The sequence below is a fragment of the Diabrotica undecimpunctata genome, chromosome 7 (assembly GCF_040954645.1).
Source record: "Diabrotica undecimpunctata isolate CICGRU chromosome 7, icDiaUnde3, whole genome shotgun sequence".
NCBI lineage: Eukaryota > Metazoa > Arthropoda > Insecta > Coleoptera > Chrysomelidae > Diabrotica > Diabrotica undecimpunctata.
In genome coordinates this window covers 45,434,265-45,457,568 of record NC_092809.1, presented here as the reverse complement: position 1 = coordinate 45,457,568, position 23,304 = coordinate 45,434,265, and the positions used below count along the sequence as shown (strand labels likewise).

General features: G+C 34.2%; 1 protein-coding gene across 1 annotated transcript in view; it reads right to left on the bottom strand.

Annotated features, from left to right (window-relative positions):
• Positions 1–23,304, bottom strand: part of LOC140445281 (probable cytochrome P450 6a13) — a 46,085-nt gene that overhangs the window by 7,979 nt on the left and 14,802 nt on the right. The window contains exons 3-5 of the mRNA XM_072537210.1: positions 17,901–18,073; positions 8,604–8,766; positions 4,503–4,822 (exon numbers count right to left, since the gene is read on the bottom strand). Of these exons, the coding sequence (XP_072393311.1) occupies positions 4,503–4,822; positions 8,604–8,766; positions 17,901–18,073 (656 nt within the window). The remainder of the gene's footprint in view (positions 1–4,502; positions 4,823–8,603; positions 8,767–17,900; positions 18,074–23,304) is intronic.

The window sequence follows — 23,304 nt, the reverse complement described above, 5'->3', positions numbered from 1 at the left end:
ATCCTAATCAAGATAACAACGATTCTGTATTAAGTGTAATTAGGAAAGTGTCAGAAATGAGTGGTGTTTGCTAAAAGACTCTGTTTCGCATACGACAGGAATATTCATCACTTGCTGGATTACATTCTCCAAAGAGCAGGCCCAAGAAGCGAAAGGTTGGTAATTCTCTTGACAACAAGTACGATGAAGGTGTCAGGGGCCAAATTCGTAGAATAGTTCATCAATTTTTTCGTAACAACATACCACCAACAATAAACACCATATTAGCTGTTGTAAATGTCGAAGAAATTTTACCCAACTTTTCACGGGCCACGCTACATCGCTTGCTGAGTAATATGGATTTTGTGTTTATAAAACGTGGCCGAAAATTTAATTTTGATTGAAAAACCAGAAATCATGTCGTGGTGTCATCGTTATTTATGCGCAATTCGTAAATACCGTGCAGAATGATACAACATAGTGTATTTTGATGAATCATGGATAAATATCGGGCACAGTTTGAAAAAAGAATGGGTTGATAAAACAATTGTTCGTGGTCTGACAACAGGATTAAAAGCTCCAACAGCTCGTGGTGCACGGTTCGTTTTATTGCACGCAGGATCTACCAGTGGATTTGTTAATGGATCAGAGCTCACTCAATCAGAGATCAAAAAATACTCAGGACTACGACGGCGAAATGGATGGACCGACCTTCAAAAATTGGTTCGAAAATAACTTAATGCTAAATTTGCCAGAAAAAACTGTTGTAATGGACAATGCCTCCTATGACAGCAGAAAGTCAGAACAAATTCCCAACAGTTCAACACTAAAAAAATATATTCACGAATGGCTTCTGTCCAAGGACCTATTTTTTAAAGAAGACTAAGTGAAATGCGACCATGCCAATGCTATGAGTTACTTGATGTAGTCAAGGCCTTCAAAGCAAAATATGACAGGTACATAATAGAAGATATTGCCAAAAAGCACAATGTGAAGATTCTGAGGCTCCCACCCTATCACTGTGAACTCAATCCCATCGAAATTGTTTGGAGTGAAGTGAAACGGTATATAGCTGGACGCCACGCGAATTTTAAAGAAGCTGAAATGCGAAATTTAATTACAGCAGCGTATCAGGTCATTACGCCAGAGAAATGGAAAAACTACATAAACCACGTAATAGCAACAGAAAAAAAAAGTGGGAAATTGACAATTTGTTGGATGATATCGAACCAATTATTATAAATATAAATAACAGAGATAGTGATGACAGTGACGATAATAATGATGATGATGATAGTGGAGCAGAAACTAAATGTCACAGAGATTGACAGAAAAAGAAACTAAATATAATGGTGTACAATTACGATTACTTACACACGAAATTAAATACAATGACTTCTTTTATTTTCAACTTATTTATTAGTTTTATTTCGGATATTTCTACATTTTGTTACTGCCAACATATACAGTGCGGTTTTTAAAAGTCCTTCCCCCCTTAACTTTTGAACGAAACAATACATAAATAAAATGTTTCATTATATTTTAATTTTATTTTATTCGATTTTATTTAAATCTATAAACTAATGGTTTGTATCGCTAGCACATACTGCAGAATTAAAAATAAACTGCTTGTGTGACACAAATAAAAGGCATTTCTTAATTTCTATTTTATTATAAAACATAAATATTATTTATGTTGGAGAACCACTGACAGAAGAAAGCCAGGCAGGGTCGTTAGTGGGCATTGGTACTTAAGCTACCCTTAACACAAAAGATGGATTAGGCTAAGTAGTAAAAAGTGACGTTTATTTTAATACAAGTTTGCAAAGAAGTATGCTTCTTTGACTAAGACTAGTCACTTTGAGACAATCTATACTATTGAATCAGCTCTTTGATCTGTTTCACAGTGTTTGTCGTTATAATTGACGATGTGTATCTCATAAATATGTTTACTGTTGGTCTCTGCTTATTTAGATCTACAAGGTATACGAGGAATGAAGTTGTTATATAAATTCTTCATATTGTTCATGTCGAATAAACAACGACTTAGTCGATATTATCGGGGTATTATAATAATATTGACTGGTATTTTTGAGGGAGATCCTATCAGATTGTTTCAAAGCCAATTGTATTTTTAACCCTGCTTCAGGTAACTGTGTCGATGCACACAAGCCCAGACGGATTTACGAACCTTTCGAAGCACGGTGGCGTCTCATTATCATTTTTAGACGAAAATCTCGTTGTTCCTCTTAAAATGTTATTGCTATCGAAATACTTAGGAACACGTAAAGAAATAAGTTTCAGAATAAAGAGAGGTGGTGGTCAAACGAAGTTCACTAAAAAATTAATAGAGAAATTAATAGAGTAGAGAACGGCCATATCGAGCGTCATAGACGGGAGACGGTTTTTAATAACTGTTCCTTATAAGACACCCAACTTTCACTTATGGCTTTACGTGCCACACCCCGAATAACTGCATTAGACTGCACACTAAACTAAGTAAGGGGAGCCAGATATGATGAAATTATCGAATAACCATCAGTATAAATGGTCCCCTTTAAAGCTACCAACAGCTTCCTTGAGAAGGTGGAAGAGTGGTCTGAAGTAGGGACACTTTGTTGCACTTAATTGGAGAAATAAACTCTAAAGGAAGAAAAACCAATAAGGTCAACGGCATTAGGATGCAGAAAGCAAAAAAAACTACTGCTTTAGAGATCCTTTATGGATATCTTAAGAAAATCATTAACCATGGCAAGTAAAAGCAACAGTGGCCCTGAGTACATGCGCTTCTTAAATGAAGCAGGAGTGCGAAGAATATCCGAACTTGCTCTAATGAAAACATCGATAAAAATTGGAAAATGAAAAATTCGAAGTCAACTGAGAGCAGAGAAGGTCCATGATGTAATTCAAGAAATAAGTGGGAATACTACTACAATATTGCAATAGTATGGTACAAGTAAACTAGAAATTGATGGCCATCTTATCTACTTCTCTGGAGGAGACAACAACTGTCCTCAACATTATAGGCGTCGCATTTATCATACAAAAAAAAACAATAAATTTCTAGAAAACTTCACCCCTTACTCCGAAAGGATAGCGCTACTACAACTTAAATGTAAAAACACTGTACCCAATATCATACAAGTACACGCATCCACAACAGACGAAGAAGATAATGAGGTTGAAGAATTGGAAGATATGGACGAATAACGAGGAAGCGGACATCACAAAAAGTCTCAAGAAACACCACATAAATATTTTACTAGGCGACTTTAATGCAGAAATCAGCAAAGAAATAGTAGCAGATATCATTGGAAGATACAAATTAGGCACACGCAATGACAGAGGTGATAAAATTTTGCCAAAAAGAACGATATAAAGTTTGAACACCAAGAACACCTAGCTTAAACTACCTCCCAGGCGAGTTCATACAGGGAAATCACTTCAAGACAGTAATCAAAAGATATTAAGAAATTAAATTGATTTTACTTTGATTAATCATATATTTAAATCAAGTATCCAAAGTGCAAAAACCTACCAAGGTGTGGACGTAGGATCAGATCACAATCCAGTCGTTGTCTACCTCAGACAAAAACTAAAAACAATACGCCGAAAGAAACCAAAGAAGTGAAAAATTGAAATAATTCGAAACGAAGCTAATAAAGAAAAGGTAACAAACAAATTTAATAAAGACCTAAAAAAAGCAATCATAACAGAAAATGAAGAAATAGAAAATATATGGCAACCCATAAAAAATACCAGAGTTGGAGTACAAAGAGAACAACTTAAGAAACGGAAAAAATGGATAATGGAAAATATTTTAGAACTCACGGGAAGAGAGAAAGAACCGTAAATTCATAAATTAAAGAAGAAAAGACGAGATAGGAAACCTGGACAACAAACATAATACATTTAACCCCTACAAAAAATTAAAAGAAACCTCCAATAATAACAAGAAATATAATATACCCACTCTAGCTGACAACAACGGAAAAATAATTATAGAAAGAAGCGAACGAATTCAAATGTGGGAGGAATTTATCAAAAAATCCTCTGCGAATGACAGAACTGAATTGCAGCAGACGTTGACAAGGGAGATGGGAGGACTCCCAATCCTAGACGTAGAGGTGAAATACGCGATACAATGGGCAAATAATTGGATAGCTTGTGGACCAGATGAAATAGAAAGAGATGTAATAAAACTAATGGATGGTAAGCACATATAATACATATTTTTAGTAACATATAAAAAATGTGACATAGAGATAAGCGACTCTCATTTTGGATTTAGAAAGGCCTTGGGAACAAGAGCAATTCAAACACTCATTAAAAAATGTGCAGATCACCAAAAAAAAAGTAAATCTGTGTTTCATCGACTATCAGAAGGCTATTGATAGAGTCCAGCATGAAATATTGTTGTATGAACTACAGAAAATGAAGCTAGACACAAAAGATCTCAAAAAAAGTTGGAATTATATACAAACTACTAATTTCTGTTCTATACTATAAAAAACCTAACCTACCTGAGCACCCATCTCTTCGTCGGTCAGCTTTACTCCAGCCTTTTTCATTTCTATTAACAGGTTCAGAAAATCAGCCCTCTTGATATTATTTGCTTCTCTGTACTCCATGACCTCCTTAAAAAATTTAATGAAGAAATCTCCAATGTGTTTTTGAAATGCACTAATCTTTAATATTTTTGCTATGTTTGGATAGCAGATTGTAAGAAACGATTTAACTTCATCCCAAAACGTAAATTTTTCAAATAACTCAGTGCCCATTTTTCGGAAAATTGCACCTTCTGGCTTAAAACTACCAGCTTCAATACCGTAGACAACATCTCCTAAAAAGTTAAGAATGTGTTAATAATAGTTAAATTTTATACAGTGTATACTGTTTCTTAAGAAATTAAAGCAATGAGGACTTGCTAAAATAAACTATCACAGAATACTGTATAAGAGGGGCAGAAAGTAGCCCCCTAAGGGGAAATCTTTTTTTGTGGCCTTAGATTCAATACCTATTTAGTCAGACAATTAGTTGAATACGTGAAAACAATTAACTCCTACACTTCCTTTAAATACATGACAATTTTCTCACCGTTCGTTCATTCACTCAATTTCCTAACCTTCCCATTAAACTATTGGGTGACTATACAAAAACGATTGAACAGGAGCACATCTTCACGCTAAGGTGCCCTTCATAGCGACACAAACAATACAGGCAACGGTTAAAGGCGGGGGAAATCTTATAAACGTATAAATAACGGTAATAAACCTTGTTTCTTCATCAGTTTATAGACAAGTTTGACAGTTGAAATGTGTAGTATGATATATTACAAAGACTCTCATCTAGGGATTCATCAATTTTTAATAGAAATATTTTTAAATAAACAATCAAAACGTCAAACTCATTACTAGAGATTTGACTTCAACAGACAACGTAGTGACAATAAAAATACGATCTTCTCAATTCTTCCATGAAAATACGATCAATGTTATTATTATTTGAACGTTATACTCCAGTTTCAAAAAAGAAATTGCAAATTTGGTCCAGTAAAATCCGAGACATGTAATTTTTTTTTCGAGCGCTCTATTTTGAATCTATGTTGAATAACTTATCTCACCGTCAGACATTTTAATGAGGTTCGATACCGTTTCACTCTTTACAAACATTCCTCTAGACGAAACTCTAATCAGTCTGAAAAAGAAATACAGTATCCAGCAAGACCAATTAACTCTTATTAAATATTATATGTCCAACACTTATTTCATCTTCCAAAATCAATTCTACAGACAAATTAATGGGGCCTCAATTGGTTCCCCACTATCTTTAGTAATTGCCAATATCTTGATAGAATACTTCGAGATCCGAGCACTATCCACATTAATGTTTAAACCCACATGTTGGCTACGAAATGTTTACAATACATTCGTCATTTAATCAAATGGCAGCAATGCTTTGGTGTCTTCTCAAACCCATCTGAATGGTATACATCCTAGCATCCAGTTCACCATTGGGGTTTAAACTGATTTATCCCTACCGTTTCTCGACGTTATCCTAAAGAAAACCAATCCCAAGGTTTTCATCACTCTGTTTATCGAAAACCAACCCACACCAATCGTTATTTACATGCCAACTCTCATCAACTTTTACAAATTAATTCAGTCATTAATACTCTTGTCTCCAGATCAATACGCATTTGTAATGATGCAAGTAGACACGTTGAGCTCTCTAGTTTAAAACAAGTCCTCATCCAAAACTGTTACCGCTTAAATCACATCAATAGGAGAATCCACAGACGTCAATCTCCCACTGAATCTCAACCCAAAGACTAAGAGCCTTATCATACAAAAGCTTTTCTTCCTTACATCAAAGGTGTCACTGACAAAATCGACAAAATTCTTAAGTCAAGGAAAAGACAGATAATATTTACCCCCTATCAAAAACTTGCATCTCTTGTCCGATCAATCAAAGACAACCTTCCAAATGAACAAAACGGACTTACTTTTGCAGATTGCTTTCCATCTTATATAGGCCAAACAAATCGTAAAATCCAAAATAGGATTTATGAACATTCCATTTCTGTTCGCAATTCCGATTTAATTTCAGCTCTAGGTCAACACCATCGTCATACAGGTCACAAAATTGATTTTAAAAACTCCAGAATCATGGTCCCCATTCGCTTTTATTAACTAAGAATTATCCGAGAAGCCATAGAAATTGAAAAATGGTCAAATTGTCTTAATAAAAGAGAATGCGGCATACCGTTACCCTCGTTACCACTCAAAATCCTACTGTCAGAAATTGTTGTGCCGACCCCCGCACCAATCCTTACGCCAATACTCACGCTAACCCCCACGCCAACCTACACCCAAACCCCGGGTCCAGAAAATGAATTTGACAATTTTTTTCAACTTCTAATTTGAAATTTAGTTTTTGGTAAAAGTTATCGAATTCATTTAGTAAAATAACCATTGTATCCCCTGGTGCTGCACTCAACTGCCTGACTACTACCTGACTTTACATAGAGAAAACAGTACTATAACTACTTCATGGTATACCAAAAAAAACTGGTCGTCGAGATATCTGAATTTCAACTCTCATTATCCCTTGTCTTAAAAGAAATCGATAGTTATCGGACTCGCCGATAGAGCTATCAGATTATCCGATCCTATCAATAGACCTCAGGCCATTAAAAAAGCAAGAAAAAACACTAACACTTAATTCATACCCACACCACCTTATCGACAGCACTTTCAAATCACGACTGCATACATTTTACAATAAAAATTATAACAATAAAATCAACACGGTAAAGAAAAACTATTTGTATCTCCCCTATATAAAAGGTTTATCAGAACAACTTGCAAATCTTCTGTCTAAACATAACCTTACGGTTGCTCATAAAGGGCAAAATATTTTGAAAAAGAATTTTACAAGACTAAAAACAAAAACCCCTCTATTAAAAAAATAGCTTGTTTTGTATGAAATTTCTTGCTCGAATTGCGATGGAGCATATATTGGACAAACCAGTCAGCTACTTAACTCAAGAATACGTTCTCACAAATATGACAAAAAATCTCAACCTCCCTCACAAAACATGAAAACGAAACATAAATTTGATTTTAACAAAACCAAGATCCTAAAAAGTGAACACAACAGGAAGAAGATGGATCTCCTAGAGTTTATACAATTCAAAAAGAATAATAATGGAACAAATGATAAAAAATATGTCAAAAATTTAAACAAGATATATTTTAATTTACTTTAAAAACACAAAAAAAATCTCAGAACGCCTAATATCACGACAATCTTTTTTATAATCCAAAGCCCAAGAAAATCTACTAAAAAATATATATATTAAGGTTCAAGAACTAAACTCAAACAATATATATATATATATATATATATATATATATATATATATATATATATATATATATATATATATATATATATATATATATATATATATATACGGTGCCGAAACATGGACAATAAAATCAGAGGATAGGAAAAGGATTGACGCATTCGAAATGTGGTGCTGGAGACGAATGCTACGCGTCTCGTGGACGGAGCACAGATCCAATCAGTCGATTCTCGAAGAGCTAAACATTCAGACCAGACTCTCCTCTCAGTGTCTTGCAAATGTTTTAAAGTTTTTTGGCCACATTGCGAGAAGAGACAATGACAACTTAGAAAGATTAATTGTATGCGGAAACGTAGAAGGACGTAGAGGCAGAGGACGCTCACCTATCCGATGGTCAGATCAAGTACAGAAAGCCACTGGAGAGACGTTTTCCGAGTCCATGAGAGCAGCCCAAAATCGCAAGAGATGGAGAGAATTGACATTGAGAGCATTGTAGGAAATCACGACCCTCAGCAATGAGGAAACGACAAGAGAGAGATATATATCTACAAAAAGCCTATCAACAAGCACTCCTCATGCATATTGATTGCAATTAACAAACTTTTTTTTTACATTTTTACACTTTCCTTTTGCTTGCGCGGATTATCAAATATTTGGAAAGTTTAACAGTTGGTATTTTTCATTAATTTAAAGAGAGCAAGAGAATTAATTATATTAAAATCAATAATAATATTAAAAAATTATTACTATTTACCTATAATATCCGTGGCGTAACATGCTATCATTTCAAATATATCCATATCTTTACCATTATCAACAAATGGTTTTAAGTTAGTCCGTAGTTCTTCACTGGATTTTCTTAGAGTTTCAAAGAAATATTTCATTTTTGCTGATGTAAAAATATTTGAAAATTTGGCCTAAAATTAATACATTTTATGAGTCAAGGCCAGTTTTCAGAGTTTTAGAACTGTAATTTATCGCCCGTACAAAAAAACCTGGTTTTTCTTGTCAGTAAGTTAAGCAGATGACTAATAACGCAATAACCAAATATAAGATACTGGTGTTGCATAATTAGTGGGAATAAACTTATAAATATTATAAAAGTTTTGTTTTATTTATACCACATCAACCACGCAGGTTATTGGTGAGATTACAAGTAGAATAATTAAAACTTTATTACATGAAATAGAACAGTACAATTTTGTATTTTTTAAATAATTTATCACTATTGGAATAATTTTTGTTATCATGGTTTGAGTCAGTCACGATTAATTTTGTCTGTAATGTTAGTAGCTGATCATTTTAATTAAACTATGGTCTGGCACCAATTCTCAAGCGGTTAATAATGACTTGATCTCTTTTTATAGAGTAATTCAAGAAAATATTTATCTGTAGAAACAGTGCACTTAATTTGGCTTCTAATTTTTCTTCTTCGTAACAATTTTATCACTGCATCTTTCAAATGGTCGTCCGATACTTGTTCTACCGATTGGTTATGTATCTTTGGCTATTTTGACTAGACGATCTTCTTCCCATTTCGTTTATGTGGTCATTCCATTCTTTTTCTGTTTAGCGTCCAATCGTTTATACGCTGTACGCTATATTTTGTTTTAATGACTTTCGATCACTCCCCTTTCTTGATCTCTCAGTGTATTTTCTGTAATTATTCTCAGTACTTTTATATACTCCCTTTCCAGTCTTTGTATTGTGGCCGTATCGGATTTTTTTTGCTGATGCATACTTCGTTTTTGATCTTACATTCATAAATTCTTGACTTTATCTCAATGTTAATGGGTCTGTTTCGCCATGTCGTGTTGTTAAGAGATACTGCCAGTCTATTTGTTTTTGCAACTAGATCTCTCACTTCTCTCTCCAGGTCTACAAAGTTGGACGGTTTAGTTTAAAAGTATTTTATTTTTATTACTCGTTCAATAATAATGTCGATATCTATTTTACATCTGATTGGTTGATTGCTGATTACTATTATTTTGGTTCTCTTTTTTAAGCACATGTGCACCAGCACATTCATTTATTACTAATGGCCTACCGCTCGGCCGTGAACTAAACTACAGGCCAGACTCCAACCTGCCTGATGTTAGGTCGTGAAGTTCGTTTGGCCTGTGACCTAGAGTTTGGCTACAGACTTTATAAAGAACATGTTGCAAGCTAAGATTATGTCGACCGCCTGAAGTTAAGAATGAATAACATTCATGAACTTTCCCGACAACATATCCAGTTACCCAGTGACAGAATGAAGGATCAATATGATTTTCGATGCTTGAATGAAAGCTATAAAGCAGGTGATCTTGTTTGGCTTTATAATCCACAACGTTCTCGTGGCTTGTCTCCCAAACTGCAAAGACAATGGGAGGGTCCGTATGAAATTAAAAAGAGAATAAATGACGTAATATACCGAATTAAGAAGTTGTCGAAAGGTAAACCAAAAGTAGTTCACATAAACCGTCTTGCACCTTATGCTGGCTTAAATAAAACAAAAGAAGCTCGAATCCTTCAACATAAGATCAAAGATGATCGGCGACCAAGCTTTAATGAATTTATGTCAAATTATGCAGAGTGAAAGAGTGCTAGATTCTGCGTGACCACAGAAGTTCAGCAGGATCTTTTAAGTGTTCTGCATAACGTCTCTCTAGCCCACTGTGTTGCCCAAGATCTTGAGACGACTGAAGGAATCTCATCCGTATTTTATAAAAAGGTCGGTTGTTTGGACGAGTTAAAAAATCAGCAGCCTAAAGTTGGAAGAGTACTGAGATTAGAAGATGATCCTTGATCTTTGCTGTATATGGTGACCAGAAAGTCGTATACAGACAGGGCAACCTAAGAGAATATATAGCGCGCTCTAACTAATTTGAATAAAATCGTGTACTTCGGAGAAACCGGCGTACGAATTACTGTGTGTTGCATTAACCCGAAGACATCGTGTCCTTCAAAGTCAGTGAACTGTTAGTTTTTCTTTAGGGGTTCATGCAGAGCTGGCGAGTCCTGTAGATTCCGCCATCCTGAAGAGCAGTGTTAAGAAACTGGCATTCGACGTAGCCCATATCACGGTTGCATCTCGAGATGAGGATGATCTGTCCTTCTAGAAGTGACCAGAACTTTCGACCGCGGGAGAGCTTGACCCAACAAACAAACGAATAATTAGAGGTGGACTACTCCAGAATATTCTAGTACATAATAACTTATATATATATATATATATATATATATATATATATATATATATATATATATATATATATATATATATATAAGTAACGATGATTGAAGTTTTGAGTTGATAAGATATTTTCGTGCTGTAAACTTATAAATAAATATATTTATATAAATTAAAAACCGCTCGTTTTATTTAAAAACGGTACAATATATATATATATATATATATATATATATATATATATATATATATATATATATATATATATAGAACTTTTAACCCTTAACATCAAAACCATCTTCACTACTCACTCCAAGTTGTCGTCCAATCTCGTCAGATCCGTAAAAGACCAAATCCCCAATGAAGACCATGGTATCTACGAGATACATAGGACAGACAAACCGACGAATCCATAACCGTATTTACGAACATTCTATATTTGTAACATTCTGATACTACTTTAACATCATATTCAGACAGGCCACAAAATCGATTTAGAAAAAGCAAAATCCATCACTCACATCCGCTCCTTAAAATCGATAATCATTCGTGAAGCCTTCGAAAATGAAAAACAGCCTAATAGCTTAATCACGTACGAGGACGATAAACGACTGCCGGAAACATGGTGCTTCAGCGATCCCTCTCCCAATCCATACCACTCAGATCGTTTTTGCGCATACCGTTCCCGGCATACTAAAAGTATAAAAACAGCTACACAGGTAAGACTGGTCGTCACTCGACACTGAAAAGTAGGCAGATTGAGACCTCAGTGCCGAGAGACAATATAGAACACGATACTGGTACGTCTTGAGTGAGGGGAGTAGGCAGATTGAGACCTCGACCTCGAACGGAACCATGTCTCTCTTGATAATGGCTCCAAAATGGGTGCCGAAATGTCGAGTTTCAAATTCTCATCGCGGTTCTTGTTGCCTCTATTTCCACTACTTTTCTCCATTGTCTCTCTCTTTGATTGTCTTTTCTATATTTCTAATTTCCATACTATTTAAGTGTTCTCCCACTTGTTGTCTCTGTCTCAGTTTAGCTCTGCCTCTGTTTCTTTTACCTTGTGGTATCCACTCCGTTATAACTCTTAACGGATTGCTCTTCTTATTTCTCTTTTTTGTCCATACCATCTAATTCTGTGTGCTTTTACTACTTTAACTATGTTTTCTTAACCCATCCATTCTTGTATCATTGACTGGCATTCTCTTCGTTTTCCCTCTTTTCTCCCAGTATTTTTTTTTCATATTCTTTCTTCATTTTTGTGTTTCGGCTTATCTTCTTACCTATAAACTTTTTTTTATTTCTATAGAACACTATATTTCGTGCTTAAATTATTCTTTTTATATCTACACTTTTATTTCTTGTGTTGACTAGTACTCCCAAATATTTGAATGTTTCAACAACTTCAAAACTGTGCGCATCTATTGTAAGTTCTGTCATTTATGTCATTTATTTTCTTACTTACGTTTATGTATTTTATTTTATTTACATTTATTTCCAGTCTTCTTAGTTTGGCTTCGTTTTCTATTTCTTGGACGGTTTTCTTTAAGAGCCTTTTTACTTGTTGCTTCTATGGTTATATCGTCCGCATATCCTATTATTTGTACTGCATTCTTGTTTATCGTTCCTGCGCTTGACAGTTTTTTTATTATCTTGTCTCGTAATGAAATAAATTAATAGTACCGTTGATAGAGCATCTCTTTGTCTTACTCCATGTTTTTGTTTTTGTTATTTCTATTCTTTCTCCTCCGGGGTCTATTGTTGCTTGGGAATCTCAAATTGTCATTTTTATCATTTTTATAATTTTATTTGGTATATTATTACTCTCTTGTAAGTCTTAGATCATGTTTGTAGTGATATAAATATTGCCTACCTCAGGATAAGAACATAGGGGTAGAAAATTGGGTACAGAAACTATAGGGGCGAAGATAGGGCAAGCAAAACAATCGTTACTGGTGCGAACGGCACTCAGGGGGTTGTTGGAGAGCTGGGGTCGCGGATAAGTGAACGACAAGGGTTCGGATTTGGGCAGCTACAAAAAAATGAAATAAAGGGGTACTTACACAAATCTCCTGGACAATTGGGCAAATAAAATAACAAGGAAAGGCTTCTAGCAATTTAGAATAAGGGCGCCGCTTTGAATGATCCTAAACTTGCTGGAGGAAAGAAGAAAGGGCTCTTCCTTCCTAAAAAGTAAACACACAAAGAAAGGTTAGGAGATTTTTCTAAACTAAAATAAACAAAATGGTTGGAGCAATAAATTAAACATTTATTTGTGTCTCTAACAAACAGTTATCAAAAATACAGATTGCACCAAAAATATACTATATAAATAGTTGCAAAATACAGAATAAAAAAACTTACATGTGCCCGTATACAAACTCCAGGGGTTGGAGATACTACAAAAACTTACAAATGTTACCGCACAGAGATTAACCTTTTTTTAAAACAAACAAAACAAATAAATATCGAAAATAATAAAGTTAGCTGTCATATGGTAGCATTAAATAAAAAAATTAAAATGACAGCTAAGTTAAACCATAAAATTTACAACTTATTAATTATTACAAATCCTTTTAAATTTTAATGAAAGCAATTATTACTTTTAGCAAAAAAATGTCTGTCTAATTTGGAAAAATGGAAAAAATTAAAATGTTAATTGTTACCTTGATTCACAAACTTTTCCATTTAACTTTAAAAAAAACTTGCTATCTCTGGGATTGGAGCTGCAAGGACAAATTCTCCACAGAAACCAAGGAAACCATTTCCATACTTTAGGAACGACGATCTAAGACGTAAACGGGGTTGGATCAAGCAGGCAAACGACAATAAAGCTGGTGGGACATCCTATATAATCATTTTCCAAAATTTCTTCAGTTCCGGTGTACTGCACAAATCTTATGATGATTACTCTGTTCTAAACTACCATTATGCAAAGAGTATTATCATCTTAACCGGTCTTAAGACATTACACAAAAAAATTGAATCGACTCGCGATTCAAAATCGCCCTAACATCTATCTAGTCTCAAATCTCTTGCTTGACTTCTCTATGTTATCTTAATTCAACGCCAAATAAATTTCCTTTCACGTCTCCAACCAGTTTGTGGTCTTACGAACCTAAACAAACAATCTACCATCCACTTGACCTCGTTCTTAGCAACGAACCGACAAAAAAAAACATCTCGAAACATCTACTTTTAAATTGGGTAACTGGAATTTTTTACCTCACAATACATACAGAGAATAGGGGAATTTTAATGTAAACAAAAGCAAAAAAATATTCTCAGTTAATACATCTTTACTAACAGACAAACAGGGGCGTCTTTAGAAATTTTTAACATATAAATATTTCGTAGTTAAAAAAAAATTTAAAACGCTATATGTTTCTTCTGTTTAGTTTGTCAAACGCCTGTTTAAAATATATGTGTTTCTCCTTCGTAGTAGTATGTTTTCTCTATCACTTGTTTTAGCGTATATTGTGGATCTTCCTTTTTTAAAACCGTACTGGTAATCTCCTATGGTTTGTCTGTATATATTGTTAGTCTGTCTCTAATTATACCAGTCATTACTTCATATGTTACATTCAGCAAATTACTTACTCGGTAGTTTTTACATATTCTATGGTCTCCTTGTTTTGGGATTGTCACTATAATTTCCTTTTTCCATTCTTCGGTCTTTATTTCTTTACTCCATATATTTTTTATTAGTTCAGAAATCCTTCTGTATAGTGCCTCCCCACCGTATTTTATAATTTCTGTACATATTCCGTCTTACCTGCTGTTTTCTCGTTTTTAAGTTTGCATATTTTCTCTTTTATTATTGTATAGGTCAATTCTTCTTTATCTTGTTCTGTGTTCGATATTGTTTCTCTTTCTTCATCTCTATATGTAACTTGATATATTTCTTCAAAATACTTCTTCCATTTTTCTACCTTTAGAGCTATATTAGCTGTTCGTTTTTGGTTACACGTTTCTTATACAGTTTAGACAAAAAACAAAAGATCCTTAATTTTGCAGTAATTTATAAATGAAGACCTTATTGCAACATATTGGTAAGCCACAATTTTACAGAATTCTATTTTATTGCATTACGTATTTAAAGAAACCTATGTTAAGCCACACAAAAATTATTTCGTAATTAGTGCAATAGATGGCGGAGTTATTGATGAATCGTGTTTATGCAATAGTCCGTTTCTGTTCACTTTTTCGCGTAAACCGTGGTAAGCCACACCAAAATGGCGTCGACATCAGGTGCACGTGCTGAATTAAGAGCGGTTTTAAGCGAAAATAGCTCTTTAAATGTAAATTTTATTGATGATAGTGATGATAGTATAGCAGATAAAGACTTTAGGCCCAGTAGCGATGATTTTTCGTCTCAATCTAGCGAGGTAAGCTTTTTTTCTGATTTTTTGGCTTACCATGTTTTTGTACAAAAATATTTCGTGTATATTACATGGAAAAAAATGGTATGCCATGTGGTTTATCGAGTTGTTGATATGAAAATTCTGAAATATTCGCAAATTCTAGAGTCTAATGCAGTCATTTTTGGTTGTATTTTAGGATGAATGGCAGGAACCAATATCAAGGCTTTTTGAAGATAAGGAGGTAAATCCGGGGAAGAGAAAACCAACAAGATAGAGACAAAGAAATGAGGAACACTATGATCGAAATGACAGAAAAAGAAGTCGTAATTCTGGACAGCAGTATACTTCGAAGAAAACCAAGACGATTTTTAGTTCACGTGAAATTGGCGAACCGTGTGAATGTAAAAATAAATGTAGGGAGAAACTGCAAGGTAATCATGAACATCTATTTAAGAAATTTTGAGAGTTAGGCTCATTCGACCTTCAAAATAGCTATCTCTTTGGGTGTATCAGAGTAAAAAATACGAATAGATCGTATAAGAAAAAACAAAAACGCAACATTTCTAGAAGAAAATTTACCGCTGAATATTTGGTTAATATAGGGGAGATGGAAATTAAAGTATGCAAGACTGAATTCCTAAGTGTTCATGGTCTTCAAAAATCTCGTGAAAGAAGTGAAAATATTTTTAAAATGAAGTCACTCGGGGCTATGGTTCCTATTCCTTATAAGAGAGGTAAGCACACAAACAGACCTAATAAACATTCAGAGGAACAGATTCAATCAGTCAAAACTCATATTGAATCCATTCCCAAATACCAAAGTCACTATAGCAGAGCCAAAAATATAAAAAAGAATATCTGAACTGTGATATGGCAATTACAGGACTATATACAGATTTTTATGTGCCATGGTGTAGAGAAATGAATATTACGCCAGTTAAAGAAAGTGCGTACAGAAAAATATTTTGTACTCATTATAACATAGGGTTTAAATTACCTCGTTCTGATACGTGTAAGACTTGTGATGAGACGACTAATAAAATTCAGGCATCAAAAGACGTTAATAACGAAGAACAAGAAAAAGAGCTAACTACTTTCTTAAACGTACATATTGCTCGAGCTGACGCAATGCAAACTTTGCTAAAAACTGAAAAAAACGAATGTGTTACAAACAAATCAAAATTGGTAATCTCGTTTGACTTACAGCAAAGTATGCCGCTGCCAAAATTAACCATCGGTCCTGCATTTTACTGCAGAAAACTGTGGCTTTATAACTTAGGGATTCACGACTGTACCAATGATAAAGGACACATGTACTTATGGACCGAAGATCAAGCTAAGCGTGGAGCAGATGAGGTTATTTCTGTTGTGATGAAATTTTTGAAGAACAAGTCACATTATGACGAACTCGTTGTTTTTACCGATAACTGTCCTGGTCAGAACAAGAATTGGCAGTTAATTGCTTTTTCGTTGCAGTTAGTCAGGGAAAAGAAATTTAAACAAATAACGCATCACTTTCTGGTTAGTGGTCATTCTGTTATGCCATTAGACCGAGATTTTGCTTAAATTGAGAAGCGTCAGAGAAACCGTGCACCCATTATTTATTCGCCAGAAGGTTGGGTAGATATTATTACCAAAGCAAATAAAAAGAACCCTTTTGTTGTTACCCAGATGACCCAAAATGATTTTTACAGTTTTGAACCTCTTCTCAATAATATTAATAAAAATGCACGTTTTCCGGACAAGCAGAGCTTAAATTTTGCAAAAATTTACAGTTTTCAATTTAAATTAGAAAAAGTGAGGTCAATTTTTGTCAAACACACTATCAATGGAGACTATCAAGAAGTTAATATCTTAAGGAAAGGCAGACCTGTAACAATAGAGTTGTCAAACATTCTCAAGAAATATAACGATCCTCTGAAAATTGCGAAAAATAAACTGGAAAATATAAAAAGCTTAAGAAAAGAAGTGGACATTGTAGAAACATAACTTAGTTTATTTTTTTGTGTTACGATTTTTTTAATTTAAGAATATGTTAAGCCACATTTTTTTCGAATAAACATCTTTTTTATGTAAATATGTGTTTTTTTATGTGAAATAATAAATGCACATGGAATTTAATAAATAACATAATTAAATAACAAGCGTTAAGGTTTGTACATTTCAAGCAATATTTTCTAGATTTTTTTAAAACTTTAAACATCAATATCTCGGTTTTATTATTTTGTGGCTTACCACTATTTTGCAAGAAGCTCTTCAAATGTTAATACCTTTGTTTTTTGCATAACGGCATGTAAGATAACTACTTAAAATTAACCTCGGAATTAAATTGTTTTATTAAAAAGACACTGGTCAAATGATCTACTAGAATCGAAATTGTAGTTTACTCCAAATAAAGTCACTTAAGACGATTTACTTATTATTCTGTCCGTCTTTAGTACTTTATAAATTTTTATTTTAAATAAAAAAATATTCACTTTAAATAAAGTACAAGTACAAATATTTTGCTTACTCTGGTTTCTTTCCATTCTGCACCTTCTTGTGAAAGTATGTTGACCGTTATAGGATTCTTTTTATTAATATATATTTCTCTGTCTGTAAAGTATTGAAAATCTGTGGTCAAAATATCCTTAGCATATTCTGGATCTACCACTACCAACTGAGGACTTAAACCCATATATACACCTAAAAAAATCAATATTTTATTCAAGGGTTTGAAAAGTGTTGAATCTAATGCAAATTAAAAAATCACAACACTACAAAGACAAAGGTGATGATTGTCAGTAAAGTTGACCTTCTGAAACTTACACCAACTGTAAAACATATCCTGGCACATACTGTGGAAGCGATCATCAACTCCTGGTATTGAACATTCGACTCCGTTTTAAAGTCCCCAAAAGAAGACCCCTAAGAAAAGTCATGTCTCTAAATTCATCAAAAATCAATGACTTCCATCAAAACCTAGTTTCTCTAGGCCAAGTAGATAGTGACTCTGAGAGGACTAGGTTCTATCGAAAATATAAGGTAATCAGGGCTGCAAAAGACTGTGAGGCAGCGGTTTCCATGGGCCGTAAGCTGTGGATATTCAATAATACGTGCACTGTGATTCAACGCAGAGAAGAATGTAAAACTAAATACGGAACAAACGATGAATCACAGAGCGTTATCGAAAGAAATCAGAAAACAGTGCTGCAAAGAGAAAGCTGATTTTATCTCTCAAATATGCAGAGATATAGAGAAATGTGGCTATCGAAATAAACCTCAGAAGATCAAAAAGCTTACCAGGGATTCAAATTTCAAACGTGGTCTGTAATAGATAAGGAAGGTAATCTAACGACCGATGCTAACGAAATATTGGAAACATGGCGAAACTACTGTGGCGAGCTATTTAAAAATAACAAGGTAACAGCAGAAAATTAATGACCCTCTGACTACCCTAGAGAACCTACTGTCTTACTCGCTGAAATCAAAGATGCAATTAAATCTCTAAGAGAAATAAATCTCCAGGCATTGATTCAATACCAGGTGAAATACTACAGTTACTAGGTAACAAAGGATTACATATCATCCATTCTATCTGTGTCGCTGTTTGGAATTCAGGAAAGTGGCCATCTGATTGGTGTACCTCAATTTATATTAGATGTGAAACTACCAGAACTACTAACAGATGTGAAAACTACCGTACACTGTTACTAATAACACATGCTAGATGTTGCATATCATCAAAAACAGATTAACAACCTATCTACATCAACAAATACCTCAGGAAGAAGCGGGGTTTGTAAAGGGTAAAGGTACACGGGAACAAATCCTCATTAATAAGTCTGGAGAATTTTAAGTACCTATGATTATATGCTTCGTTGACTACCAAAAGGCATTTGATTGTGTAACCTGGATAAATCTGTAGTCCATTTTAATAGACATGGGCACACCAATGCACGTGATGACACTTATTAAAAATCTGTACGTCCAATATAGCAACAGTACGACTAGATCTGAAGTTTTCAAACCAATTCAAGACCGAGAGAAATGTTAGAGAATGATGCGTGTTGTCACCTGACTTATTCAAGATTTATAGTGAACATGTCATGAGGATGGCTTTAGATGGATGGGCCGGTGGAGTAACAATGGCTGGTAGGAAAATCTTAAATTTAAGATTCTGAAGACACTACACTTATAACAGTTAATCAGCAAAAAATGTTTAATCTCTTGCGAAGAGTTGAGTATGAAAGCAATAAAGTTGGTCTGAAAATCAATAAAGCTAGGACAAAAATAATGGTGATCAACAGATTCCATACTATTCAACTGACTAACATGTTATAGGAATACCAGATAATGGACAGTTTTGTCCATCTTGGGTCTAGTATAACTAACGATGGTAACTGTGAAGCAGAAGTTTGGAGACGTATTGGTATGGCAAAAATGCGATGAGTTGCCTAACTAAAGTTTGAAAAGATCTATCTCTTAAAATATCAAGCCGATACTGGTGAATGCCCTTGTATTCTCAATATTTCTATACGGGGCAGGGACTTCGACTCTTCGTGGACGTGAGCGCCATAAAATTGATGCTTTTAAGATGTGGTTCTGGAGAAGAATGCTGCGCATACCTTGGACAGCTCATAGGACAAACGTTTCCATACTAAACCAATTCGAGACTAAAAAAAAGGCTGTCCACAATATGTCTGCAACGTATTCTGCAATTTTTCGGTCACGTGGTTCGTAGAGGTGACGATAATTTGGAGAGATTAATTGTTTCTGAAAACGTTTCGGGGAAAATATCAAGAGGATGATCACCAACTAGATGGTTCGACCAAATTAAGAATTCAGCTGGAAACTCATTCTGCGAAGCTCTCAGAGCAGCTGAAGATAGAGACCAATAGAGAAAAATTGTTAGGAATATTGAAAGAAATTACGATCTTCAGTACTGATGAAACGACAAGAGAGAGATCTTGGTTGTAATCTAAATGAAAACTGGTACATATGCACAGGAATTAAAATACGTATGGAGAAAGCCAGAGTTAAATTTTTTAAGATAAAGAAAATCGTATGTGAAAACAATATTACTTTGAGACTGAAAATTGGATTAGTAAGGTTATGTGTTCACTTTTCTTTTATATGGTATCGAAGGTTGGACTTTATCGAATACCTACACTTCTAAGAAAAGCTAAAGCCTTTGAAATTTGGGTGTATAGGAGAATTCTGTGGGTAAGTTACGTAGATAGAGTTCGTACCGAGGCAAGACCTCCCAGAAGACCACCTAAAAGATGGAGGGATAGTTGGCAATCTACCTCCCAGGAAATTAACACAGAGCCAGCTTCAGAATTAAACAGATCGAGAGATCTCCAAGAAGTAGAAGAGAAGAAGAGAGACGGAAGAATGGGACTAGGTCGAATACGAACGTCATAGCTCAAAAACCTAAGAGAATGGTTTAGAAGATCCTCTGCATCCCTTTTTCGAGCTGCTGTCAACAAGATTAGTATAGCCCATTTAACAGTTAGTAGCGCACTCAGGGGGGAGGGGGGTTTGGTTGGTAACCGAATTTTTTTTTATGATGTTACCTCCATTTTGAGTCCTTAAAATGTGTGAGTAACAGTGTCGGAATAGGGCCCTGGGAGGAAAGAGGTTTAACCCCCAAACCCCCCCTCCCGGGTGCGCCACTGCTAAAGCACGATAATCGAGCAGGGCACAGGAAGAAGTTTGAAAAATATACCAATATAATACAATAGATCTGAAGTGATACTGTTAAAAATAAAGAATACTATTATTTTGATTATTAATTGTAAAAACAAATTTCTCGAAAAGCTCAGTTTTTATTTTCAATTTGAATTTTTCTTGTACTACAAGAAAATGGTAAGCTGATGTTAGGATATTCTGTTGTAGAAAGGTTTCCAACATTACCACATTCATCGTATTATCTTTGTATTTTTATAATAGATTGTTGTTTTAACCCTTTGGTAGTCGCGCGGTTTACGATCGTAGACCACTCTCCTATAAGTGGTCGCCAATTGCAGAAAACTGCGCATACGCCCTCACCCCGCTTAGTAGCTGTCACTAATACTTCCAATACCTCCAACTGACTCTTGAGTGATGCCAATGTCACTCTTCACGATTTATCGTGAAATCTCACGAATTGAAGACAAATCTGACGATTTCATGATTGTCTTATATCTTACGATTTTAAAATTTTTTAAGATGTTGCTAAATCTCAAGATGAATACTTGATACCTAATAAAATGTATGGGAGAAACTCAACATTTTTTAAGTGCTCTTAGATTGTTACCTTAAAATATTCATAAATCGACAGTATTTTTATATTGAAGTGTGCTACTCCAATATCCAATTCAATTATTATACATAAAAAATAATATAAATAAAGCTTAAAAGGTTATTTATTGCTTTGAAAGTGTAAATATCCGTCCATAAACAACTGATTCAACTAAATTTTATGTATATTTTACCATCTTTATTAAATATCAAGAATAGACTGAATTTTGTGTTAGTTAAAGGATCCACCGACCTAGTAAGAACATATTGGTTTAAGTGTGTGTTTGGTATATGAAACAAATCGGAAATTTCACATGATAATGACTTGTATTTCATCTTCAATAACTTTGAAATCCAACAAGTGCCGATAAAATAATGTTCTTGGATAAAATACCTCATACCATATGTCTTTTGAGGGATGTTGATAATTTTAATTTAAGCTTAAAGCATAAAGAATGTTTATAATAATGCTCAATATTGAATCGATAAATAGTCTTTAGCTATATTGTTTCTCAAAATAGTATACTTCTTCCCCCCTTCTACTATTTTCCCTTAACTCGGAAAATATCAACCGCACAAAAAAATTTGTTAAAAAGAAATTGTGGAAAATAGCATTTGCAATAATTTCAGTCTGTACTATTTTTGTCGAAAAGTAAAAAATGGCGGAGATATTGAGCAAAAACGATTCACCTTTAAAATCAACATTTCTGCTGACGCAAAGGCGGATTTAAGTCGGAATTTTAAATTTACACTACTATTACAAACATTAAAGATGACATCATAAATATAATCCACCATTTCTACTCAGAATTATATAAAACAAAAAAGGATCCACCAGAAGAAATTAAAAACGAAATTAAGGCTAAAATAAAAAATGTCAACTCAGAGCTACAGCCAGAAATAAGCAAATCAGAAATAAAGAAGGCATTGAAAGAAATGAAAAACAACAAATCGCCTGGAAAAGATGGAATAACTACAGAGATGCTGAAATATGGTGGAAAAGTAAGTAATTAATACTCTACATTCCCTTTTTAACAAGATATTAAAAGGAAAAAGAATTTCAAACAACTGGAAGGAATCCGTAACCATTATCCTACAGAAGACAGGGGATAAAGCAGATATAAAAAACTACAGTCCTATAACACTCCTCAATGTAATGTATAAACTCCTAACAAAAATTTTAACCAATAGATTGACGACAAAATTCGACGGATACCAGTCGAAAGAACAAGCTGGTTTTAGAAAGGGATTCAGCACAAGTGACCATTTAATAAGTATGAAAATACTTATAGAACAAGCAAATGAATACCACATTCCTCTATATATAGCGTTCATAGATTTTTAAAAGGCTTTCGACAGTGTCGAACATTGGGCAGTGAAAAGTTCTTTGATTAACAGCAGAATTGACCACAGATATATGGAACTAATAGCCAATATATAAGCAAGCCAAAACAACAATTTAAGTATATGAAGGAACAAAATCAATACCAATAAATAGAGGCGTGAGACAGGGTGACACAATATCACCGAAACTTTTCAATCAGGCTCTGGAAGATATTTTTAAAATATTAGAATGGAAGAAAAAGGTATAAAAATTTGTGGACAACGCTTGAACCATCTAAGATACGCCGATGACATCGCATTGATAACCG